This window comes from Syngnathus floridae, chromosome 5 (genome assembly GCF_059516105.1).
Source record: "Syngnathus floridae isolate MCC-2025c chromosome 5, RoL_Sflo_1.0, whole genome shotgun sequence".
Lineage (NCBI taxonomy): Eukaryota > Metazoa > Chordata > Actinopteri > Syngnathiformes > Syngnathidae > Syngnathus > Syngnathus floridae.
The window spans coordinates 10420648-10446879 of record NC_142417.1 but is presented as its reverse complement, the minus strand read 5'-3'; the positions used below and the strand labels follow the sequence as shown (position 1 = coordinate 10446879).

At 43.8% G+C, this 26232-nt stretch overlaps 4 protein-coding genes across 4 annotated transcripts; 3 read left to right on the top strand and 1 right to left on the bottom strand.

Moving 5' to 3' along the window:
- The first annotated feature begins 1055 nt into the window (after window positions 1-1055).
- snrnp200 (small nuclear ribonucleoprotein 200 (U5)) lies at window positions 1056-14563 on the top strand. The gene is made up of 44 exons (XM_088376581.1): window positions 1056-1344; window positions 1528-1691; window positions 2105-2276; window positions 2365-2557; window positions 2646-2701; window positions 2786-2884; window positions 2961-3113; window positions 3198-3297; window positions 3440-3576; window positions 3663-3740; window positions 3859-4032; window positions 4149-4286; window positions 4388-4543; window positions 4637-4807; window positions 4887-5080; window positions 5189-5312; window positions 6016-6165; window positions 6231-6473; window positions 6552-6740; window positions 6826-7023; window positions 7100-7252; window positions 7339-7419; window positions 7614-7697; window positions 7821-7927; window positions 8012-8130; window positions 8220-8374; window positions 8457-8646; window positions 8729-8902; window positions 8992-9152; window positions 10004-10231; window positions 10315-10506; window positions 10609-10787; window positions 10982-11133; window positions 11219-11327; window positions 11650-11758; window positions 11841-12030; window positions 12095-12259; window positions 12505-12626; window positions 12706-12849; window positions 12936-13112; window positions 13194-13354; window positions 13489-13570; window positions 13829-13921; window positions 14000-14563. Exons 1-44 carry the CDS (start codon window positions 1300-1302, stop codon window positions 14147-14149), a joined length of 6411 nt encoding a protein of 2136 aa, XP_088232707.1. The 5' UTR covers window positions 1056-1299; the 3' UTR covers window positions 14150-14563.
- On the bottom strand, window positions 14451-16703 carry ciao1 (cytosolic iron-sulfur assembly component 1). The gene is made up of 7 exons (XM_088376583.1): window positions 16320-16703; window positions 15822-15970; window positions 15572-15683; window positions 15400-15488; window positions 15126-15327; window positions 14989-15058; window positions 14451-14922 (listed from the first exon to the last, which is right to left on the bottom strand). The coding sequence occupies exons 1-7, from the start codon at window positions 16456-16458 to the stop codon at window positions 14694-14696; spliced, it is 990 nt and encodes a 329-aa protein (XP_088232709.1). The 5' UTR covers window positions 16459-16703; the 3' UTR covers window positions 14451-14693.
- An 808-nt stretch (window positions 16704-17511) lies between these two features.
- Window positions 17512-19981, top strand: tmem127 (transmembrane protein 127). The gene is made up of 3 exons (XM_088377064.1): window positions 17512-18211; window positions 18290-18454; window positions 18711-19981. Exons 1-3 carry the CDS (start codon window positions 17974-17976, stop codon window positions 19019-19021), a joined length of 714 nt encoding a protein of 237 aa, XP_088233190.1. The 5' UTR covers window positions 17512-17973; the 3' UTR covers window positions 19022-19981.
- Window positions 19982-21110: 1129 nt separating this feature from the next.
- On the top strand, window positions 21111-22376 carry gatd3l (glutamine amidotransferase class 1 domain containing 3, like). Its single transcript, XM_088377066.1, has 5 exons — window positions 21111-21281; window positions 21345-21397; window positions 21468-21581; window positions 21657-21788; window positions 21861-22376. The coding sequence occupies exons 1-5, from the start codon at window positions 21165-21167 to the stop codon at window positions 21955-21957; spliced, it is 513 nt and encodes a 170-aa protein (XP_088233192.1). The 5' UTR covers window positions 21111-21164; the 3' UTR covers window positions 21958-22376.
- Window positions 22377-26232: the final 3856 nt, after the last annotated feature.

Sequence of the window (26232 nt, the reverse complement as noted above, 5' to 3'; positions counted from 1 at the left end):
GAATGACGTCATGTTGTTACGAAGAGCTGGCACCACTCAATGAATAACACCGAAAGGCGTCATTCAAGCTTTGTCTGGGTCACAGGAAGTACTATTATTGCGTTCTTATTTGATGAAGGTTAGATTGTACGGACAGGGCTAACACACAAGGTCTGCTTCAAAAACAATATGTTCTTTCACTCCTTTGGGGAGTGAGTTCACAGATGGCGTCATTGCAACAGCTGCTCAGACAGCTGAGGCGTGTTCATGTGGCGTTCTTGTGACAGAGAGCGACAGAGTCAGATCACATTGTTTGGACACAGGCCGAGGACAATAGACAACATATTGGGTAACTTGAACTCAAGGTGTTGGAACAGGGGTCACCAACCTTTTTGAAGCTGGTAGCTCCCAATGTGCTGATATGTGGTTTTATATATATTTATATATTTATTTTATATATATTTACATGTATATGTATACATATATATATATATATATATATATATATATATATATATATATATATATATATATATATATATATATATATATATATATATATATATATATATATATATATATGTATACATATATGTATCTGTACGTACATACATACACACACGCACATACACACATGGTTCACTGGTTAGCACTTCTGCCTCATAGTTCAGAGGGTGCGGGTTCGATTCCACAATCCGGCCCTCCCTGTGTGGAGTTTGCATGTTCTCCCCGTGCCTGTGTGGGTTTTCTACGGGCACTCCGGTTTCCTCCCACTTCCCAAAAACATGCATGGTAAACTGAGTGCGGATGGTTCGTCTCTGTGTGCCCTGTAATTGGCTGGCAACCGGTTCAGGGTGTCCCGTGCCTATTGTCCGATGACGGCTTGGATAGGCTCCAGCACACTCGCGACCCCCGCGGGGACAAAGCGGTACAGAAAATGGGTGGATGGATGGATATACACACGCGTCTATTATTATTATAACCTTTAGAGGGCGCTACTTGTGTGACTATTATAACCTTTAGATGGCGCTACTTTCATTCACATCACCAACTTGCGTGACCTCTTGCACCGGAAACGGAAAAGAGAGAGGAAAGAATTTGTCGAGCGCTCGTGTTAGCAGCGCGATTGTAACGTAGCCCGAGCGTGAGTTCGACAGAAACGGGATTATTTTAATCTACATTTTCATGATACACGCCGAAATCCGACGCCGATGATTCCTACATACATTTGCAAGAAGCACGTGCAACGAATTTTGTGGTGGATTTGAGCCTGTATTGCATTATTTTTATAAGTGCGCTGAAAGCTAACAAAGTGGCACCATGGCGGATGTGACCGCTCGTAGCCTGCAGTATGAATACAAGGCGGTGAGTATTTTCCTGCATAATACTTGGCACTGAACTTCATCTGGTTTGTTGTGTTTATTTAATACGATACACAATGTGTTTACCTAAGGTCCTTAATTTTGTCGGTTCGTGTTAGCATAGCAATTAGCCCTTAGCATCACTGGCTACTTCGTCCCGATTCATTGTGTTTGTTGTGAACCATAGAACTCGAACTTGGTGTTACAAGCTGATCGGTCACTGATCGACCGCACACGGAGAGATGAACCTACTGGAGAGGTCCTGTCCCTGGTGGGGAAGCTGGAGGGAACCAAGATGGGAGATAAAGCTCAGAGGACCAAACCTCAAAAACTGGAAGAAAGACGAGACAAGTTAGTACTGAATAAATGTATTCAAGAATTTCAATTAATATTGTTCTATGTTTGTATAGTATGTATAGGAAGGATTTACATTGTTAATAAATTTATGCAGTTACTTGATTTTTATGATAGTTAGCTGTGTGTCAACACTTGTTGGAAATATTTTGAAGTTAAAGTGAATTTTATTTTTCACATCCTCCAACAATATATTATAACACAAAGAACATGGGAATCTCAGAAATGGGTGATCACAAATTGCACAATTTTCACCGCTTGATCTTATGTATGACAGAAGTCTGACAGTACTTATTTTTATTCTTAAAACTCTGTGTGATTTGGAAATTTTAAAATACATCTACTGTGAGTTACATTTAAGATATTTTCTCAGGACTTTCAACTCATCTTTGTAATTTTCTGTTCAACAGGAGGCGGAAAAGAGATGAGGACAGACATGACATCAACAAAATGAAAGGCTTTACTCTTCTGTCAGAGGGCATTGATGAAATGGTGGGAATTGTTTATAAACCCAAAACCAAAGAAACAAGAGAGACTTATGAAGTTTTGCTCAGCTTCATCCATGCTGCTTTGGGAGATCAGGTCTGTAAATGAAACTCTTTAACATCTGAAAGTTGGTTCAAATAAATGTCCACTATAAGTAAATTTGACGTGACTTGTCTCCCTATAGCCACGTGATATTTTGTGTGGAGCAGCAGATGAAGTCTTGGCAGTACTAAAGAATGATAAAATGAGGGATAAGGAGCGGCGGCGTGAGGTTGAGCAGCTTCTTGGACCTGCCGATGACACACGCTACCACGTGTTGGTCAACCTGGGCAAGAAAATTACAGACTATGGGGGTGACAAGGATTTACAGAATATGGGTATGTTGAAAAGGAAAAAAACTGCACACCTGGTTGCCAATGAATTTTGTGATCGAAGTATTTTTTTTGCCAATCCACTTTTTTCCAGATGACAACATTGATGAAACATATGGTGTTAATGTCCAATTTGGATCTGATGAGGAGGTATGTTTATTTTGTGGGGAAACGTTTGAGGAATCCTTCATTTTGCAGCCAAATATATATATTTTTAACTCTATTACTCTTCAGGAGGGTGATGAAGACAAATATGGAGAAGTGCGCGATGAGCACTCAGATGAAGACAGTGAAGGAGAGGAAGCTGATGTGGGCTGCGCTCTCTCAGCCAATGTAAGTGAAACTGCTTGACGAGTTGATGTGAAGTCAGCCTGATTGTGTATTGATAACGTTCCCCTGCCCCATTCAGCTTGGTGCCACAGGCGATGTGATGACTGTCAAGAAAAAGGACCTCCACCCACGAGACATCGATGCCTTTTGGCTCCAACGACAGCTCAGTCGCTTTTATGATGACGCTATTGTCTCTCAAAAGAAAGCTGACGAGGTCTTAGAAATCCTCAAGGTCTGTTAACCATCTTGCGCTTTACGATATCTCACTGTGTGGTTGTTTTTTCTTATAGACTGAGTTATTGTCTCTTTTCTCCAGACTGCCAGTGATGATCGAGAGTGTGAAAACCAGCTTGTATTACTTCTGGGCTTCAACACATTTGACTTCATCAAAATCCTTCGGCAACATCGTCGCATGAGTAAGTGCTTGTTGCATTAGTGTTATTCTGGCACGGAACAAGGAGGAGATCTATGAAGACATTCGGTGGCATAGTGGACAGTCAAATGTTGACATTGTCTTGTGAATCAAAAATTAGTTTGCGTTCTTTTCGCAACCCACAGTTCAGTATTGCACAATGCTGGCGAGTGCTCAAAGTGAGGCAGAAAAGGAGCGGATCATTGGAAAGATGGAGTCTGATCAGGAGCTGTCAAAGATTCTGTACCAGCTGCAAGAGACTGAGAAGGAGGATATAATTCGGGTAAGGTGTATGTCTATGCATTCAATAGTATGCAATTATTATTATTTACATCATATTGTTTTGGCCTTTTTTTATTTTGTTTATAGGAGGAGCGATCCCGCAGGGAGAGGGTAAGGAAGTCACGTGTGGATGACATGGAAGCAATGGACACAGGCCACGGAGAGGTAAATATGTGACAGGGTTGATATAGTTGCAACGCAGTATGTTGAAATTTTGTCTGTTGCCCAGCCCTAATATCAACAAGTTGGAAAATTGTTTATAATATCTATCTTTGTCCTACAGGCAGTTGCCCCCCGACAACTGTTGGACCTTGAAGACTTAACCTTCACCCAGGGAAGCCATTTCATGGCCAACAAGCGTTGCCAGCTTCCAGATGGTTCTTTCCGCAAACAAAGGAAAGGTTATGAAGAAGTACATGTGCCTGCACTCAAACCCAAGCCATTTGCGGATGATGAGGTTTGTTTTTGTTTTTTTGTTGGGTCCAGATAGCTTTTGCTACGACGTTGATGAATATTTGTTCTTATATCCTTCATTATTATTCCCATTATTTACCATTATTGTGTCATCATTAGGTGCTTGTCTCTATTGAGAAGCTGCCCAAGTATGCACAGGCTGGCTTTGAAGGTTTCAAAACCCTAAACCGTATCCAGAGCAAGCTGTTTAAAACTGCCATGGACACTGATGAGAACCTGCTTGTGTGTGCACCAACGGTAGGTTGACCACTGATGGAACACATTGGATTTTCCACCCCAGAGAGTCTTTCACATTTGCTTTTGGTCTAAATTCATTTTTGATGTGTGTGTCTGTGCAGGGTGCTGGTAAAACCAATGTTGCTCTAATGGCAATGCTTAGAGAAATTGGAAAGCACATAAACATGGATGGAACCATAAATGTGGATGACTTTAAAATAATCTACATTGCACCCATGCGCTCTCTAGTACAGGAAATGGTGGGAAGCTTTAGCAAGGTAAGTCTCACTGCCTTTCAATATATTTCATGTCTCACTGTGTTTCAGCGTATTTCCCCTCTGATTGATTTGATTTAATCTTTCCTTCTCCAGCGGTTGGCAAGCTATGGAATCACAGTGTCTGAGCTGACAGGAGACCACCAACTGTGCAAGGAGGAGATCAATGCTACTCAAATAATTGTCTGCACCCCTGAAAAATGGGACATCATTACTCGTAAAGGTGGCGAGCGTACCTACACCCAACTTGTGCGCCTCATTATCATTGTAAGTGCCATCCATGTATTTCTTATTGACTCCTTGTTGTAGAAAGTGCTTGAAGTCACAAATGTGAATCCTTGTGCAGGATGAAATTCACTTGCTACATGATGACCGTGGGCCCGTGTTGGAGTCTCTCGTGGCAAGGACCATCCGCAACGTGGAGCTGACTCAAGAAGACGTTCGTCTGCTGGGTCTCAGTGCCACGCTCCCCAACTACGAGGACGTGGCAACCTGCCTGCGTGTTGATCCTGCCAAGGGACTCTTCTACTTTGACAACAGGTGTGCCATGCAAATGTTAAATGTTTAGCTAGGGCCTTTTTATTTTTTTGTTTTGATCAAATATATTAAGTGGCCTAAATAATGACGCTTATGGCATTCTCTCACCAGTTTTCGACCAGTTCCCCTGGAGCAGACTTATGTTGGCATCACAGAGAAGAAAGCTATTAAACGTTTCCAGATCATGAATGAAATTGTCTATGAGAAGATAATGGAGCATGCTGGGAAGAACCAGGTATGCCTTTTACTGGTTTGGGTTAAAGCAAAATACTCTGGCCTCCGATCATTTTGTTATTTCCACATGCTCAAATTAAACAGTAGAAAGTATAATAAGTCACAAATTAATCTTTTCAAGGCTTTTGTGCATACTGTTGTATGCAGTGTTGTTGTATCGTTGCATTTTTCTCTCACATGCTGCCAAATCCCTGGCTTAAAGGAATGTAGTAAATGTTAAGGAAGCAATATATAATAAGTCTCCACTGTTTGACATTTTTGTAAGTCAAAGAGGAGCCAAGTTAAGCCTGGCTTGTTAGCGCAAGTCACAGACACTCACCCCAAGTGTGTTTACTCAACTCAGTGGGTATTGAAAAGATCAAGCTAACAAGCAGTGAAAGGTTTGTTATTGTTTGAGAGTAGATATTTTTACAAGTTGTGAAGTCAAATATTAATTCACCTGGTTTCACTTATTTTAAGGGTAATGTGAAATGTAATTTTTAAAACATTGTTTCTATCTGTTTTTAGATTCTAGTGTTTGAGTATTGGGGGTTCAACTATCACTCGAGGCAATAATTGTACAAACACCTTCAGGGACGTTGTCAATTGCATTTTTTTTCTTTTCTTTTTTTACAATTTGCAGCATGGCTCAGCCTTGATTGTGGAGGTTTACTGTACAGCGAATCACATTCAGGCGGCTTCTAACTTATATTTCGTTCTGCCAGGTGCTCGTATTTGTTCACTCCAGGAAAGAGACTGGAAAAACAGCCAGGGCTATTCGAGACATGTGTTTGGAGAAGGACACGCTGGGTCTTTTCCTTCGAGAGGGCTCAGCCTCCACTGAAGTGTTGCGCACTGAAGCAGAACAATGCAAGGTAACATCAAATGAGCCACTATTTTTTAACTTGAATTCTCATTTTGCCTGAATTGCCTTTCATAGAACCTTGAGCTGAAGGATTTGTTACCTTATGGCTTTGCGATACACCACGCTGGAATGACCAGAGTGGATCGTACGCTGGTGGAAGATCTGTTCGCTGATCGTCACATTCAAGTTCTGGTGTCCACGGCAACCTTGGCTTGGGGTGTCAACCTTCCAGCACACACTGTCATCATCAAAGGTACACAGGTCTACAGCCCTGAGAAAGGCAGATGGACTGAGCTCGGTGCCTTGGACATTTTGCAGGTCAGTGTTGAGAGCATACAAAGAAATAAAGGCTGCTCTGACCGGTAAATGACATTATTGATTATAATCCATTTTTAGATGCTTGGTAGAGCTGGTCGTCCTCAGTATGACACTAAGGGAGAAGGAATCCTGATCACATCCCACGGAGAGCTTCAATATTACCTGTCCCTGCTCAACCAGCAGCTTCCCATAGAGAGTCAGATGGTGGGCAAGCTTTCTGATATGCTTAATGCAGAGATTGTGCTGGGAAATGTTCAGAATGTGAAGGTGAGTTGTTGTCAAGCACCATCAACATTAGTAGAATATTAGAACAATCACTGAAGGTGTTAAGCATTTGGCTGCTACATTTTAGGATGCGGTGAACTGGCTGGGTTACACCTACCTGTACGTGCGCATGCTTCGCAACCCAACACTGTATGGCGTCTCCCACGATGATCGCTCCACCGATCCCCTGCTGGAGAGGCGCCGTACTGACCTGGTGCATACAGCTGCCAATGTACTAGACAAGAACAGCCTCATTAAATACGACAAAAGGACTGGTAGTTTCCAGGTATGCGCCAAAGTGAATTATTATTGTTTTTTTTTTAAAGAGACTGTTTCTAATATGTCTCTTTATCTCGTTAAAGGTGACTGATCTGGGCCGTATTGCCAGTCACTTCTACATCACACATGACTCAGTTCAAACCTATAACCAGCTGCTTAAACCAACCCTCAGTGAGATTGAGCTCTTCCGTGTCTTTTCACTTTCTTCGGAGTTCAAGAACATCGCAGTTAGAGAGGTATGATGGACTCCCAAATCACAGCACAAGAACACGTAATAATGCATGGATGCTTATGATACAATATACTGTGGGTTTGTTTTTAGGAGGAGAAGTTGGAACTCCAGAAGCTGCTGGAGAGAGTTCCCATTCCAGTGAAGGAAAGCATTGAGGAGCCCAGTGCCAAGGTAGCTGACTCCCCATAGGAAGGCCAGAGCCAGAATCGAACCCGCAACCTCTGCACTGAGGCGGACGTGTGAACTAATGCCGCCTTTCTTGAAACATGTTTTATCTATTTGATTAATGTGTTAATTTATTAGTTCTTTTGTTTGTTGGTTTTATTTATTTAACTTATTTTTTTAACAATGTTTTGTCTTCACAGATCAACGTGCTGCTTCAGGCATACATCTCTCAGCTCAAATTGGAAGGCTTTGCCCTGATGGCAGATATGGTGTATGTGACACAGGTAAATATTGTATTACATATATTTTAATTGTGCTCTTAAGTGTATCCTGATCATGTTTATTCAAAATATGACACGATACGACTGATGCTGTTCCAAATTAAGTCGATTCATTTCCCCTTGCAGAGTGCTGGAAGGTTGATGCGAGCTATTTTTGAGATTGTTTTGAGCAGAGGCTGGGCTCAACTCTCAGACAAAACCATGAATCTGTGCAAAATGATTGACAAGAGAATGTAAGTCTATCATCAAAATGTACGAAAGATTTTTGTGGTGGATTAGCAAAGACGAGATGCTAATTTGTAGGGTTTTTTTTTCAGGTGGCAGTCGATGTCCCCACTGAGACAGTTTAAGAAGTTACCAGAAGAAGTGATCAAGAAGATTGAGAAGAAAAACTTTCCCTTCGAACGTCTCTATGACCTCAACCACAATGAGATTGGTTGGTTTGGGTTTCCCTCCTTCTACAGTCTCAAATTCCATCTACAGTCAGAACCTTAGTAATCCATATATATATATTTTTTATTTCAGGTGAGCTGATTCGAATGCCCAAAATGGGCAAGACCATCCACAAATATGTGCACCAGTTCCCAAAACTGGACCTAGCTGTCCATCTGCAGCCCATCACCCGCTCCACCCTCAAAGTGGAGCTCACCGTCACTCCTGACTTTCAGTGGGATGACAAGGTCAATAATTAACTGCCATTGGCGGCAAATGGTGTGCAGCCTTGTACTAGCTGCTGATGTGTTTGTATGTGGCATGTTTTAGATTCATGGTTCATCAGAGGCTTTCTGGATCCTGGTGGAGGATGTTGACAGTGAGGTCATCCTGCACCATGAGTACTTTCTGCTCAAAGCCAAGTACGCCCAAGATGAGCACCTTGTGACCTTCTTTGTCCCCGTATTTGAGCCTCTGCCCCCACAATACTTCATTCGTGTGGTTTCTGACCGATGGCTCTGTAAGTGAGCGCAGCTTTTATCCAGGCTCCTCTGTGTCGACTTGGTAAACATTTCAAGTAACTTTAATTGCTATATTTCCAGCTTGTGAGACACAGCTTCCAGTGTCATTCCGTCACCTGATCCTGCCTGAGAAGTACCCCCCACCCACAGAGTTGCTTGACCTGCAGCCGCTTCCTGTCACAGCTCTCAGGAACTCTGCCTTTGAGGCCCTCTACCAGAACAAGTTTCCCTTCTTCAACCCAATTCAAACACAAGGTGCAATAAACAGGAGTGTTTTTTATACTGCATTGAACCAAAGTGAACATTTTGTGATTTGAATACAATTTAAATATGTGTCCCTCCAGTGTTCAACGCAATATACAACAGTGATGACAATGTGTTCGTGGGAGCCCCCACTGGGAGCGGAAAGACAATCTGTGCTGAGTTTGCTATTCTGAGGATGCTTCTTCACAACGCAGAAGGTCGCTGTGTCTACATCACCCCCATGGAAGCACTGGCAGAACAGGTATGATGTAATTTGAAGGTAGGACTGGGAAGTCAATTTTGATTTAACTTAATATTTATTGAAGAATAATGTAAAATAAGCGTAAAATAAATAATAAATTGTCACACAACTTCCAGACAATTGTTCACATCTGCCGGATGTGCACACTTCACACGGACGTCGACGATGGTTATTGTTTGGTTTTTGGCCCGCCGTTTCATTGCGTAGAACGTCACGTGACACATTCCTGAAACTGATTGGCTGACACGAGGCTTAGCGAGTCAAAAGTTAGTCCGCAGAGAGGCGTTTTTGCGTTGCGCGTCGACCCGTCCCAAGCAGCATAAGTAATGTGCCAAATTTCACTGTTAGTAACGGTAACGCCGTTACAACAATTAACATAGTAATTAAGTAGAATATCCGTTACTAGAAATATATTAACGCCCTTACCGCTATCGCCGTTAGTTCCAACATGACGTTAGTAAATAATGGATTGTTGATTCTTTTAACGATTTAGCCTACCGTTGATCATATGTAATAGTAGCTGTAATATGGTCAAATTTATTTAATTAGAAACCATCTCTAACTGATGATGTACTTGAGGAAAACGTAATGCCATAGTTGTAGGCTATGGTTGTCTGAATCCTCAATAAAAAATAATGATTGTAAAAGAGAGTGTAGAAAAAAAGAGTTTAGAAAAAATATTTTGTTGGTATTAAAAAATATTGTGACAGTATTAAAAAGGTAATAAAAAGTATTAAATTCCACATTCCAAATGAGGATGAGACAACCTGCTTTTATTTTAAGGACATATTGCACCACACTAATGAAGGCCTAAGAGTCTCAAATCCTCTTTCTCTTCTTCCCCTGGTCAGGTGTTTGTCGACTGGCACCAAAAATTCCAGGACTTCCTGAACAAGAAGGTGGTGTTGCTGACAGGAGAAACAAGCACAGATCTGAAACTGTTGGGTAAAGGAGACATAATTGTCAGCACCCCTGATAAATGGGACATCCTGTCTCGCCGCTGGAAGCAGAGGAAGAATGTCCAAAATGTCAGTCTTTTTATTGTGGATGAGACACACCTCATTGGAGGAGAAAATGGGGTAAGAATTAAGTCGTAGGCTAAACTGCTCTATTTTAATAGGACGTTCATCCGGATTGTGAGACTTTGTTTTTTTTTCCCCAGCCTGTCCTGGAGGTCATCTGCTCTAGGATGAGGTACATTTCCTCTCAGATTGAGCGGCCCATACGCATCGTGGCCCTCAGCTCATCTCTGTCCAATGCCAAAGACGTGGCTCACTGGCTGGGTTGCAGCACCACGGCCACATTCAACTTCCACCCCAACGTCAGGCCTGTGCCTCTGGAGCTGCACATTCAGGTTTGGAAAAGTCTCAGCCGTTTGTCCAGACTCTGCTTAAGTGTTAGGTGTTAAGGAACAAGTTCAATGTGCCACTCTGAAGTCGTGTTTACGCTGTTTTAGGGCTTCAACGTGAGTCACACTCAGACTCGCCTGCTCTCCATGGCCAAGCCGGTATATCACGCCATCATGAAGCACTCGCCCTCCAAACCAGCGGTGGTGTTTGTGCCGTCCCGTAGGCAGACTCGCCTCACGGCCATCGACATCCTTACTTTCTGTGCAGCTGATGTGGTTCCTCAGAGGTCAGTCTCCCCTCCTGTTGATACCAAGTCGCTTCATCGTGGAAAGTACACTTACACAGTATACTGTGACGAAGAAATTAAACTCAGTTATCCAAGGGAAAAAAACTGTCAGATTTTCAACCACAGTGGCTGGTGCCGAGAACATATCCCCCTCAATGAATGAGAGTTTACTGTTAATGTTTGTCATCTTTTAGGTTCCTCCATTGCACTGAGAAAGATCTTGTGCCTTTCCTGGATAAGGTAAATGACGCAACCCTGAAGGAGACTCTGGCCAATGGTGTGGGCTACCTCCATGAGGGCCTGTCTGTAACCGAACGAAAAATAGTGGAGCAGCTCTTCAACTCGGGTATGACCACTGATGCTCTGCGCTTTCACTCCGCTGCATTTGAGTGTGAAGGTTTCAGAGTTAATAGTCTGATCTTGTTTTCCAGGAGCTGTTCAGGTGGTGGTGGCATCTCGCTCCCTCTGCTGGGGTGTCAACATCTCTGCCCATCTTGTGATTGTCATGGACACGCAGTACTACAATGGTATCATACATGCGTAAGTAAAGATGAAATGCTTTGTACATTTCGGGGTCTTGCTGACATGTGCTTTTCGACAATAGAATATGATGGTCCCTCTCTCCTGTCCTTCAAGGGGGAGCAGCGCACAATACTAGCCATTTTTAGGCCTGCACAATTAATTGTCTTTTTAATGCTGATCACAAATTTGACTGCCGTGATTAAAATACCTTGTTGTCTGCAATATTTAGAATCAAGATTCGGGCTCCGCTGCATCTCTAATCAAACAAACGGCCAACCACGAGGGGGCAAAGTATTTCTTCTTACATTTTTGTTTGTTATGCCGTCCATCATTCTTGCAGCTATGTGGACTATCCCATATACGACGTCCTCCAGATGGTAGGCAAAGCCAACAGACCTATTCTTGATGACGAGGGACGCTGTGTGATAATGTGTCAGGGCTCCAAGAAGGTATGCGTTTTTCATTTTCAAGATGACGCTGAATTGTGTCGACAACAATTAAATTGTGTTGCTTTTCTCCCACTTTCATCAGGACTTCTTCAAGAAGTTCCTGTATGAGCCTCTGCCTGTGGAGTCCCACTTGGACCACTGTCTCCATGACCACTTCAATGCTGAGATTGTCACCAAAACAGTGGAGAACAAGCAGGACGCTGTGGACTACCTGACTTGGACATTCCTGTACCGTCGAATGACCCAAAACCCCAACTACTACAACCTGCAAGGTGAGGAACAAGCCGGTGAGTGAAGCCAGACTGGAGCCCACTGACTGTGCTGACTTTTTGGCAGGCATGTCCCATCGCCACCTGTCTGATCACTTGTCGGAGCTGGTAGAGCACACTCTCCATGACCTGGAGCAGTCCAAGTGCATCAGCATTGAAGACGAGATGGATGTGGCGCCGCTCAACTTGGGCATGATCGCCGCCTACTACTACATCAACTACACCACCATCGGTTTGTACCATTGTATTGGATTCAAGTGAACCCTGTTTAGCGCGGAGGGCGATATACGTTCCGGACCTACTCACAAATCTGTGATCTGGAGGGACCATATCATTTTTACTTAACCCCACCCCACACACACACACACACGCACATTTAAACCTTTAAACACTCACAGGGTTTCTTTAAGCTGTTTGGCTCACCGCAACGCGTGTTTTGTTCAATTCCAACTGGAGTGTTTTTGTTTTGTTGTCCAGAGCTATTCAGTATGTCTCTCAACGCCAAGACAAAGATCCGCGGCTTGATCGAGATCATTTCCAACGCTGCAGAGTATAAAAGCATTCCCATCAGGCATCACGAGGATATGCTTCTCCGACAGGTAAATGCATCTTGCTCAAATCTGCCAAGTGGGCTGTTAAGTCTCACAAATTCCAAGCATCTGGTTTTGTCAATCGCAGCTGGCGCAGAAGGTGCCCCACAAACTGAATAACCCCAAGTTCAACGACCCCCACGTGAAGACCAACCTGCTGCTCCAGGCACACCTCTCCAGGATGCAGCTGAGTGCCGAGCTGCAGTCGGACACAGAAGAGATCCTGAGCAAAGTGCGCAATTTAGGAGCAGTTGTTAGTTTATTGCCTACCGGGGGTGGTGGCTTGAGTAACGTCCCTTGCGGTGTTGTGCTTGTTAGGCGGTGCGTTTGATTCAGGCCTGCGTGGATGTGCTGTCCAGTAACGGCTGGCTGAGTCCTGCCCTGGCGGCTATGGAGTTGGCCCAGATGGTCACTCAGGCCATGTGGTCCAAGGATTCCTACCTCAAACAGCTGCCGTTCTTCACCTCAGAGCACATCAAGCGCTGCGTGGACAAGGTAAACGCCTTCTTGATATGTCTTGAGATCATTCCAAGTACTGGGAGCTTTGGAGTAACGAAGCAGTCGTGAATGAAATAGGGCGTGGAGAGCATCTTCGACATCATGGAGATGGAGGATGAAGACAGAAGTGCTTTGCTGCAGCTCTCCGATGCTCAGATAGCTGACGTGGCTCGCTTCTGTAACCGCTATCCTAACATCGAGCTGTCCTACGAGGTGGCTGATAAGGACAACATCAAAAGGTTTGTCTTAATTTGCATATTGAGCTTCATCCTCATCAAGGATTTTGATGTTATATTGGATTGATGACAAATGAATGTCTCAGTATTATACCAGTGCTTTAATTGAAGGCATATTTTTCCCCTGTTTTTCTTAGTGGCAATCCAGTTCTGGTTCAGGTTCAGCTGGAGCGAGAAGAGGAGGTCACTGGGCCTGTCATTGCACCCATGTTCCCTCAGGTATGTTTCAAGTTCGATTTCGTCAGAAAGGTAGTGAGTCACACAAAACTGAATATCGTTTACAGCGGTCTGAACGACGCCGGTCCATCATCATTGTGAAACTTTGAACTTTCTGACACTGTTGGTCAAATGTGAGCCTTAGTTTTGTAAAGGCATAATTTTATTTGTGCTGCTTTGTACTAAACTTGATCATTGAGGTAGTTCACCTAATGTTGACAACAATTTACTTGTAATCTAACAATAAATACAATCCCCCAGAATCGCGAAGAGGGCTGGTGGGTCGTGATTGGAGACCCCAAGTCCAACAGCCTCATCTCTATCAAGCGACTGACTCTTCAACAGAAAGCAAAGGTCAGTTCACCACACCGTCCATCTTTGTGAAGCCTGTGGTTCAGTGTTTGTTCAACCACCTTTCATCCTTTCTGACAGGTCAAACTGGACTTTGTTGCACCAGCCATGGGCGTTCACAACTACACGTTGTACTTCATGAGCGACGCCTACATGGGTTGTGACCAGGAGTACAAGTTCAGCACGGATGTGAAAGAGGCCGACAGCGACGCAGACAGTGACTCGGACTGATCTGAGTAACTGCACAAGTGATCCGTTGTTTTCTGTACATAATGTCGTAGGATTTATTTTACTCCAAACAGACGTACTGGTAATTGTTTTCTGAGCTTTTTATTTACATGCATTGGGTTTGTGGTTAGGTCAGCTTTATGATGTACACTGATCCAGAAAGAACAATATTTTAGTTTGGTAATACACAGAATGATTTTGATCTCCTATTCCATGTAGGCACTTTTTGTTGTTGCTCCATGACATTCAAGCTTGTCTTGGCACAATAAGATACAAGGTGGTACAGTCAGGGATGAAACTCAAGTGAATTTTGACCAGTCCATGTGTTTTTAATAAGATTTGTATTGCAATAAAAAGAAGCGTTGTAGTTGTGTTGCCATCATCACATATATAAACATTTGGAACCTTTTCTAAAAAGTTGTCAGATGGGCTCCATTTTGTTAGACCATAGTACAATTATTGATGATGAATGAGAGATTGGAGCTCACAGTTGGAATTGTGACTATCAACAAAGAGGTCTGTACAATAATGTTGACCACACTTAGTCCTAATCTTGGAACCTCCAGATGGCGATGTCACCGCTGTCGCTACAAGAAACCAGCAGTCCTGCTTCTTTTGGGTTCCATGCCACACTGTTGACATCCTGGCTGTGGGCTTTGGGCATGTGTGCGGCCAGCGAGAACAGCGGCTGGTCAGGGTCAGGCGACGGCTCCTCCTTGAATACTCGCACCGCGTCATCACCACTAGCAGTTGCCAGGGCGCCTGTCAGACGACACCTGAGGGGAACATGAGGTGATGTGTAATCATAATGAAATGACTATTCAACCTCGTGCCAATCTTACCAGTCAACGTCAAAGACTGTGCGTCCATGGTAGCCAGAGAGCGTGCATACACACTTCCAGGACATGTTACCTGATCAACAAAAGGTTGAGGTCATTAACACCATGAGAATACAAATTCATTTTCCCAGTCAACTCACCTTGACCACTTTCAGCAGGATATTCTTTCCAAATCTTGACAGTACGATCATCGCTGCATGACGCCAGCATCTCTCCAGTGGCGCTGAATGATAGACTCCATACGGTGGACGTGTGGCCCTGCAGCGTGGCCTGACACTCCCAGTCGTCGTCCACTTCTTTGTAAATACAGATGTTGTTGTCGTAGCTCGCTGACGCCAGAAGCTACATGGACATTTAAAAATAAACATCTGTAAAGAGTCCGGAAGAAGAAATAGGTCAAGTGCTTCTACTCACTTCCTGCGTCGGGTGCCATGCAACATGTTTAACATCTTGTGTATGGGAGTTCAGTACTGTACTACATTCGTATTCGTCATCGTCATCCACTGTGAGGGGAAAGAAATAGCATGTTGTCAATTGTGTTATACAGCAAACACCCTTTAACTTAAACATGCCATTTGACACTCACCTTCCCAAACCCAAACACTTTTGTCCCGGCTGCATGTTGCCAGCAGGTTCCCTGAAGGGGCCCAAGCAACACATTTCACCTCGTTCTCATGCCCATCCAACACGACCAAGTTCTAAAAGTACAAGAGAAAAGCCTTGGTCATTTCTTCAGAGGACAAACATTTCCAACAGGTTCTATTTCATCAGTGGTCAGCAGGGATTCATAGAACCAGAGTTAAATTCATAGCTTTTGTTTTAAGGCTAAAACAAACCTCAAATTCATCATTTTTCTTCTTCCAGATGGACGTGGTGGCATCAAAGCTAGCAGAGGCCAGATAATTCCCACAGGGAGACCACGCCACCTTCCTCACAGTGCGCTCGTGGCGGTCCTCCAGCACACCCTTGCAGACCCACGACTCACCTTCAAGTACAACAATAATATGTCAAATAACGTGCCCAAATAAAAAAGAAAATGAAAATGGCAGGCAGAATAGAATAGAATATAAACCTTTATATATTTGTTGTTTAAGTTAAAACGTTTTACAGTCCTATCCGTGGAATTTAATCTTTGTTTCCCCCCCTACTGATAATGTAATTTGGGATTTTATTCGTTGGTCACCATGGACCATGATGTATGCAGATAGTATGTGTTTGAATACAGGAGTGAAGTAGGAAGTGTGAAGGTACCTGAGAAAATGAGCATAGATGGAACAAAAGTGCATTCGCTGTTAGCTTAAAAAATGAAAAAGCTGAGGAGTGGGGCTACTCACCCTCTCGTCCCCAGATCCGGATGGCCTTATCGCCCCCACACGAGGCCAAGAGAGTCCCGTTTGGACTCCAGCTAACGAACCAGCACCGAGAGTCTGGATGCGCGTTCAGTCTCTGAACCAGAATCAAATTGTCCTTCATGGCTAAAGCGTCGTCTAGTTTGACAGCTAACCCACGCGGGACTTCAAAATGAAAAAACACCACGCCACCGCTTTCTCGTGAGCCTGTCACATATGTTGTTGGTCAAGTTTCATGAACAGAATGTTAGTAAAGCAGAAAGTATATGACAATCTCGGATTTATCCCGCCGAACAAAGTGATAAAGTTTGACTGCACTACTACTGCGGAAGCGGCGCCATGTTTGTTATCTTGTTTTACGCAAGGAATTGTGGGTGATAAAGTTCCGGTATTTATTTTTCAAATATTTTATCTATAAAATTGCACACAGTGTGGCAAATCATGTTGAAACTGAACGATAATTAAAACTGAGGTAATTACGTGAAGCACTTTTAGACTATTATAATTCTGCTCACACGGTACTGGGTAAGCAAAGCCTAAGGGGATTTTATTTCTGTTTATTATGAGATACATGTGCCCTGGGGTTATTATTAAGATTCCAATCCAGTGTAGATAATCATTATTCATCCCCGTAAAAAAACCGTAAGGAAGATTCTACACGCTTCCATTAATGCACTCAATATTCTAAATAATAGCTAGTATTTTTTTTTAATTACTAGTAATAGTCTAAGTAATAGTCCTTGCAGTATCAAGGTTCTAATACTTTACAAATGTGACGTGTTTAGGTTTTATCCAAACAAAACAATAAAATTACTTGTCAAAATATAAGAAACTGATATATGTGATGTCTATATACGCATAGCCACATAAAAACAGTTCCAATTGAATTGAAAATGTGATATTATTTTATACAAACAAAACACACTTTAAAAAAATCCTTTCATATGTGAGTTATACATGCATAAAAAATAGTCCTGTGGAAGAAGGGAGGAACCCGTCTTTGCTGGAATTGTGTGATATTTATGGCATTTATGTATATAGCACACTGTGTAATATTGAAATGTTGATTGGTTAATTTATATGAGGAATCCAACGTAAAGTTACACATGTCATTTTACTATTCACCTTTAGAGGTCAGCACTGAATGCTATATGCCTGAAATCCTGTTGAAGCGGCGGTGAAGGAGAATGTCGTGAAACAAGGAAGTCAATAAATTTACAGGAACCCTTGTAGGTTTCCTTTTGTTTTGTTTGTCCTTTGGTTTATTTTTTTAATCGCAATCGTTATCATTTCAACCAGGACAGTTATTTGGCTTGACTGAAAAATCTACAGTCAGTGTCTTTCTGTGTATTTACTTCTTATTTGGTCAAATATTCGTCGCTATTTGACGTTATCGTTGAGCTAGCTGTAGACGCTAATAACAGAGCTAACAGGCCCGAAGGCGATCTGTTCATCGTTTGTCGGCAATTTATTCCCCCGATAAACCGAAGTATTTGGGGGCGGTTTGGGACCGCTGTGGACAAAACATTTTTTTTTCTTCTGTTTATCCGATACGCGTTCGGTGTTGCCAAGGGTGCTCTTAGGAGCGGAGTCATTAAGACAAGGGGAAAACCAACCAACATCTAAGGACCAGACGAGCATGTATGCCCCGCCGGGTTCGGCCGTTCCCGGAGGCCGGAGAAGGAGAGGGGGAAGCACTTTGCCCAAGACACCTGAGCGGAGTCTGGTCTCGGCTCTGCCCGGAGCCCTTTCCATAACCGCTCTGTGCACATCTCTGGCAGAACCTGCCTGGCTCCGTATTCATGGAGGTATATGCCCCAGACAAGAGCTTGGGGTGGCAGATGTCCTGGGCTACATTGACCCCAAGCTCCTGGACGGTGAGGACTCGACCTCTGCACTTGCTCGGAGACAGTGAGAATTGTGAAATGAAGAGTTGTTCTGTCTTGTCTTTTCAGATTACTGCATAAACCCGCAGACCATATTGTTGCTTCGAGTGATCGCAGCATTCTGTTTCCTGGGCATCTTTTGCAGCCTGACTGCATTCCTCTTAGATGTGTTTGGACCTAAGTACCCTGCCCTTAAGATCACACGGAGATATGCCTTTGCACATATCCTCACAGGTCAGCCTTCCTCACAATATCCACTTCCTGGAATCAAAATTCTGACTTTGATACAATACCTGCTTAAAGTATCTATGCCTATAAAGAATACCATGGCCCAAAATTAAAATACCAACAGTGATCATTTTGATAGTCCTGCCAGATTTAACTTTAAGATTATTGATCACCAAGTATAGTTTCCATGCTGTTTAGACTCATAGTGCAACATTAATTCCCGGAAAGATTTGTCTCATTTTCCTGTGTTCTTTCCTCATAGTGCTGCAGTGTGCCACTGTCATAGGGTTCTGCTACTGGGCTTCAGAGCTCATCTTGTCTCTGCAGCAACAGCACAAAAAAAACCACGGCTCCCTCGTATACGTCACATTTGCCATCAGCTTCTACCTGGTGGCGGGGGCCGGCGGGGCCTCCATCCTCGCCACGGCCGCCAACCTCCTGCGCCACTACCCCACTGAGGAGGAGGAGCAGGCTTTGGAACTGCTCTCCGAAATGGAGGACAGCAGTGAAACATTCCCCATTGAGTATGACATCAGCAACCAGTTTCAGCCTCCGCCCGCGTACACGCCCTGACAGGCCACCCCGTCCTTTGCTCGTTGAATCAACATGCTCGCAGACAGATGGCAATATTTGCAAATACTCTTAATAGTTAAATGCGGTGCGTGCAATTGCACGCACTCAACGACTGACAAGCGCTTGAGTGTATGAGCGCCAAGAAATGAGTCTTGCTTTCTAATATGTTGATTTGCATGTAAATGGCTTGTAGGACTTGCTTCTTCATCTAAAGCAGAATGCCAAGTCAACATGGCTGATGAAGTCATTGATCAAGTAGCCTGATCAGTGCTAGTTATTACACTCAAAGCTGGCTTTTGACCACTAGTTGATTGGCTCTTAGTGGGTTCAGGGTGGCGCTTTGAGCATTATTTTTTGCTTGTTTTAGCAAAATATATGTGCTTTGGTTACTGATATATCAAAAGTACAGGAAAACACTTGAGGCATTTTTGGACATTTCTTTTCTATAAAGAAACAAACAGCCCTTTATTTATTGATTAGTTAGATGTGTATCTTGTCGCTGGTTTAGTCTTACATGGTCACATTCTCTGCTTGAGATGACACAAGAAAGAATGTTTTTTTGTTAGAAGGGAAGGAGGGATAATATCAGCCACAGTTGAAAATTAAGGAAACCATTTCGCTATAAAAGATTAACGTTCAACCAAAACCTCACTGCATTAGTTGGTGTTGCCATGTCCTTTGTATATAATTTGTTTAAATACAACTTGATTTGTACTGTATGAACCAGTAGTGTTTCTGTTTATGTGAGAATTTTGGTGTGCTAATATTACAACCTTCTCATGACACCAATGCGAAAAGGATTCAAATTGTGATTACGGTAGTGTGGTTATCCAATTTGGTTGTGTGCTTTCTTGTTTGGCTCAGTTTATGATTTTTATTCCTGAATTTTGGATTATATGTTCACTTTGTAAATATTGTTTATAAATTAAAAGAAAAAAAAGTAGTAAGAATACAACAGAACTGCTTGTCTTTTGTGTTTTGGCATTTACAACTACAAAAGTGAGACTACCGCCACAAGTTGTGCATGCACTTACACAGTACATAAATACGTCCAGAACTATTTGATCCTATATAATAAGATTCTATTCATTTATTTATTCATTCATTTAAATTTTTTTAACAGTGGGATCACCTTGGAAAAAAAATAAATTCAAGGATGGCACATAACTACGGAACAGCAAACCCAAACTAAAAGCATTTTTTTTCAAAGAAATTAACTAAAAATTGTAAAATTAAGATACTATGTTTGTCCTCTATGTCATTCCTAACTTGCAAAACAAAATATTAGGCCTACTGACATTGTCAAATAGAGTAGCTACTGGCCTGTTCTCAACCCAACAGAGCTGAGAGAATGTTTTTCACTTCCTGTGGATAAAGAACCACAAACATGCTGGCAGGAAACCCCAAGTTTGCTCGTCGCCATGGGCTCCAAATGTCACGTACCCGCATAAGATCATACATAGTGCATGCTGTAAAATGTGTAAAATGATACATGTATTTTTTTGTGCGAAATAGGCTACATTGTCTATACTAGTCTGTCACGATGTACCTACATACAGTAACAGTACATTCTGAAGTTGTAATATATTGAGTTTGACGTCCCCGACTCACTGAGATATTTCTGTGTTGGCCAGTCTAGACGTTGACGATTCAACTTTGTAAATGGTGTTACTCCAAGTAAGAGCCTTAGCCTACAACTTAATCATCTTAAAGGGACATACAGCTTCGCTATGCGGCATGAAATCCAATGTATTGCGAAGAAATTGAACAACTTACAGTGACCAATCAGTGTAGTATCATTTGCAGACTTGAAGACTTTATGGAATTTGCTTTTGAAATTGTCTCCTTTACATGCATGTCAATGCTTCTATGATATTGCACGTGGTACCCAAAGCTCAAAAATGGCACCAGGCCCAGTTGATTTAAGTTGATGAGACAAACAAACAAGGGAGGAAGCAAACCGGCCAGGGCAAGGTGAAACGGTCATCAATCTTCTCAGAAAATGCAGCTTACTTGCTGACGTCACACTCTGGACTCTGGTCATATATACACGGCCTGAGACAGGAAATGCAATCTTCCCAACATCGAAAGGTCTTTCAGACTCTGTGGAATTCAGTGGTTCTATCTTGGATAAGGCTAAATCATGCTAGCGAGCCGAGCTATTCTGTGCAAACAAACATTGGCTGTTCTCGGTCAACAGCCCGCCGCTTTTGCCCATCATGGTAACCAAGGCCATTGGGGGAACGCCAATGTTGCCGTGGTAAGTGACACAAATCAATAAAAACTTACGGAGCACAAGTACTTTTGTCACCACTGTTTACAGGTGTTCTCAGGATGTGGTTGGTTGGACGGGACTGATGTCCACGAGGGCGCCTAGTGAGTATCACTGGTTGTGTTTCATTTTTCACCACCCAGTTCATTTTTCACCTCCCACATGTGCCCTCAGCACCATGTACCATCTGAGTCGCAACGGCGCTCGCTTCCAGATGTTTGCTCCTAATCAGCAGCAGACCCATGTCATGGACCACATGAAGAAGCAGCCTGCTTCTGGAGAAAACCGGTACGTCTCACATGTGGAGTCCAGTTTGAGTTGCCCTGGTCGCATTTTTTTCTGTCATGTTTGGCTTTTGCACAGTAACATGATGGTGGAGTCTTCTCGCTTCTGCCATAACGAAGAAATGATGCAAATGCACGATCTGTCCAAGCTGGATGTCAACGCCTTTGATGCTGTCATCTTCCCTGGAGGTCACGGGGTCATCAAAAATCTGTGAGGAGCAGTGATGAGTTAAAACAGACAGGATGGAGGAGATGAAGTCTAATGCGGCTTTGTATTCTTGAGGTCCTCTTTTGTGAAGGATGGCAAAGACTGCAAGCTGCACCAAGATGTAGAAAGAGTGCTCAAAGATTTTCACCGCTCACATAAACCCATTGGGTGAGTATCCCTTAGGTCAGGGGTGTCCAAGTCCAGTCCTCGAGGGCCGCATTCCTCCATGTTTTCCAAGTTTCCCTCGTTAAACACACCTGATTCAATGATCAGGCTCCTGCAGAACGTGAGGATGAACTGATCATTTGAATGAGGTGTGCCAAAAGTCCCAATGATCGTGAGCAGCAGGGGGGGCCCCATTTCAACCCCTTACACTGAGTGCCAAGCAGGGAAGAAATGGGTATCATTGTTATAGTCACTGGTATGACTCGGCAGGGGTTTGAACCCACAACCTCCCAATCACAGGGCGGACACTCTCCTCTTAGGCCACTGAGCTGGTAAACACTTGTATCGTACTATAACACATATAGTCGTTTTTAAATAACGTGTATATATACGCCTAAATATTGTTATCCAATATATCTATTGCAATTTCACATTAGATTGCTGGTTTGAAATTTGCTTTTAATATTATTATTTTTGATAAACATTTATGTTAAAACTTGTCTGGTGTTTTATTCCTTGTTTCTTTATTCGCCAATTAAAAAGTGTCATTTTAAATTGTACTTTGCTAGGTGTTCGTGTACACAACGTGTTGTCATGACTGTCTGCTGTGGAGTCTTCACTGATCTGGTCGCTTGTGAGCTGCTCCATAAAACCATACATGTTCCATACACTGAGAGTAAAGCTTCCATAGGGTAGTGGCTAGTCCTCTGGGCTTTCACCCCAGCAACCCGGGTTCGAAATTCAGTGGGACCAAAAAAAATTTTATAGTAAAAAATTTGCAACACAGTTGCTCGTGTAACCATATAACCATACACTTCCTTAGAGCTAGGGTTAGGTTTAAAGTTAGGGTTAGGAATAAAATTAGGTTTAGAGCTAGGGTTAGAGGTAGGATTAGGGTTAGGGTTAGAGCTAGGGTTAGGGTTAGAGCTAGGGTTAGGGTTTGAGCTAGGGTGAGAGCTAGGGTGAGGGCTAGGGTTAGGGTTAGGTTTAGAGCTAGGGTTAGAGCTAGGGTTAGGGTTTGAGCTAGGGTTAGGGTTAGATTGCTGGTTTGAAATTTGCTTTTAATATTATTATTTTTGATAAACATTTATGTTAAAACTTGTCTGGTGTTTTATTCCTTGTTTCTTTATTCGCCAATTAAAAAGTGTCATTTTAAATTGTACTTTGCTAGGTGTTCGTGTACACAACGTCATTGTTGTCATGACTGTCTGCTGTGGAGTCTTCACTGATCTAGTCGCTTGTGAGCTGCTCCATAAAACCACACATGTTCCATACACTGAGAGTAAGGCTTCCATAGGATAGTGGTTAGTGCTCTGGGCTTTCACCCCAGCGACCCGGGTTCGAAATTCAGTGGGATCAAAAAACTTTTATCATAGAAAATTTGCAACACAGTTGTAACCATATAACCATACACTTCCTTAGAGCTAGTTTAAAGTTATGGTTAGGGCTAAAATTAGGTTTAGAGCTAGGGTTAGAGGTAGGATTAGGGTTAGGGTTAGAGCTAGGGTTAGGGTTAGAGCTGGGGTTAGGGTTAGAGCTAGGGTTAGAGCTAGGGTTAGGGCTAGGGTTAGGGTAGGGTTAGGGTTAGAGCTAGGGTTAGGGTTAGAGCTGGGGTTAGGGTTAGAGCTAGGGTTAGAGCTAGGGTTAGGGCTAGGGTTAGGGTAGGGTTAGGGTAGGGTTAGGGTTAGAGCTAGGGATAGGGCTAGGGTTAGGGTTTGAGCTAGGGTTAGGTTTAGAGCTAGGGTTAGAGCTAGGGTTAGGGCTAGGGTTAGAGCTAGGGCTAACCCTAGCTCAAACCCTAACCCTAGCTCTAACCCTAACCCTAGCTCTAAAGCGTTAGAGCTAGGGTTAGGGCTAGGGTTAGGGTTTGAGCTAGGGTTAGGTTTCGAGCTAGGGTTAGAGCTAGGGTTAGGGCTAGGGTTAGGGTAGGGTTAGAGCTAGGGTTAGAGCTAGGGTTAGGGCTAGGGTTAGGGTTTGAGCTAGGGTTAGGTTTAGAGCTAGGGTTAGAGCTAGGGTTAGGGTTAGAGCTAGGGTTAGGGCTAGGTTAGTGTTAGAGCTAGGGTTAGGGTTAGAGCTAGGTTTAGGGCAAGGGTTAGGGTAGGGTTGGAGCTAGGGTTAGGGTTAGAGCTAGGGTTAGAGTTAGTGCTAGGGTTAGGGCTAGGGTTAGGGTAGGGTTAGGGTTAGAGCTAGGGTTAGGGATAGAGCTAGGGTTAGGGTTTGAGCTAGGGTTAGAGCTAGGGTTAGGGCTAGGGTTAGGGTAGGGTTAGGGTTAGAGCTAGGGTCAGAGCTAGGGTTAGAGCTAGGGTTAGGTTTAGAGCTAGGGTTAGGGATAGAGCTAGGGTTAGGGTTAGAGCTAGGGTTAGCCCTAGCTCTAACCCTAGCTCTAACCCTAACCCTAGCTCTAAAGCGTTAGAGCTAGGGTTAGGGCTAGGGTTAGGGTTTGAGCTAGGGTTAAGTTTAGAGCTAGGGTTAGAGCTAGGGTTAGGGTTTGAGCTAGGGTTAGGGTTTGAGCTAGGGTAAGGGTTAGGGCTAGGGTAGGGTTAGAGCTAGGGTTAGGGCTAGGGTTAGGGTTTGAGCTAGGGTTAGGTTTAGAGCTAGTGTTAGAGCTAGGGTTAGGGTTAGAGCTAGGGTTAGGGCTAGGGTTAGGGCTAGGGTTAGGGTTAGAGCTAGGTTTAGGGCAAGGGTTAGGGTAGGGTTGGAGCTAGGGTTAGAGTTAGCGCTAGGGTTAGGGCTAGGGTTAGGGTAGGGTTAGGGTAGGGTTAGGGTTAGAGATAGGGTAGGGTTAGGGTTAGAGCTAGGGTTAGGGTTTGAGCTAGGGTTAGGTTTAGAGCTAGGGTTAGGGTTTGAGCTAGGGTTAGGGTTTGAGCTAGGGTTAGGGTTAGGGTTTGAGCTAGGGTTAGGTTTTGAGCTAGGGTTAGGGTTTGAGCTAGGGTTAGGGTTTGAGCTAGGGTTAGAGCTAGGGCTAACCCTAGCTAGCTAACCTAGCTCCAACCCTACCCTAACCCTAGCCCTAGCTCTAACCCTAACCCTAGCTCTAACCCTACCCTAGCCCTAACCCTAGCTCAAACCCTAACCCTAGCCCTAACCCTAGCTCTAACCCTAGCTCTAACCCTACCCTAACCCTAGCCCTAACCCTAGCTCTAACCCTAGCTCTATCCCTAACCCTAACCCTAGCTCTAACCCTAGCCCTAACCCTAGCTCTAACTCCAACCCTACCCTAACCCTTGCCCTAAACATAGCTCTAACCCTAACCCTAGCTCTAACCCTAACCTAGCCCTAACCCTAGCTCTAACCCTAACCCTAGCTCTCACCCTAGCTCTAAACCTAACCCTAGCTCAAACCCTAACCCTAGCCCTAACCCTAGCTCTAACCCTAGCTCTAACCCTACCCTAACCCTAGCCCTAACCCTAGCTCTAACCCTAACCCTAGCTCTAACCCTAACCCTAGCTCTAACCCTAACCCTAGCGCTAAATCTAACCCTAGCTCAAACCCTAACCCTAGCTCAAACCCTAACCCTAGCTCTAACCCTAGCTCTAACCCTACCCTAGCCCTAACCCTAGCTCTAACCCTAGCTCAAACCCTAACCCTAGCTCTAACCCTAACCCTACCCTAACCCTAGCCCTAACCCTAGCTCTAACCCTAGCTCAAACCCTAACCCTAGCTCTAACCCTAGCTCAAACCCTAACCCTAGCTCTAACTCTAACCCTAGCTCTAACCCTAACCCTAGCTCAAACCCTAACCCTAGCTCTAACCCTAGCTCTAAACCTAACCCTAACCCTAGCCCTCACCCTAGCTCTCACCCTAGCTCAAACCCTAACCCTAGCCCTAACCCTAGCTCTAACCCTAGCTCTAACCCTACCCTAACCCTAGCCCTAACCCTAGCTCTAACCCTAGCTCTATCCCTAACCCTAACCCTAGCTCTAACCCTAGCCCTAACCCTAGCTCTAACTCCAACCCTACCCTAACCCTTGCCCTAAACATAGCTCTAACCCTAACCCTAGCTCTAACCCTAACCTAGCCCTAACCCTAGCTCTAACCCTAACCCTAGCTCTCACCCTAGCTCTAAACCTAACCCTAGCTCAAACCCTAACCCTAGCCCTAACCCTAGCTCTAAACCTAGCTCTAACCCTACCCTAACCCTAGCCCTAACCCTAGCTCTAACCCTAGCTCAAACCCTAACCCTAGCTCTAACCCTAACCCTAGCTCTAAATCTAACCCTAGCTCAAACCCTAACCCTAGCTCAAACCCTAACCCTAGCTCTAACCCTAGCTCTAACCCTAGC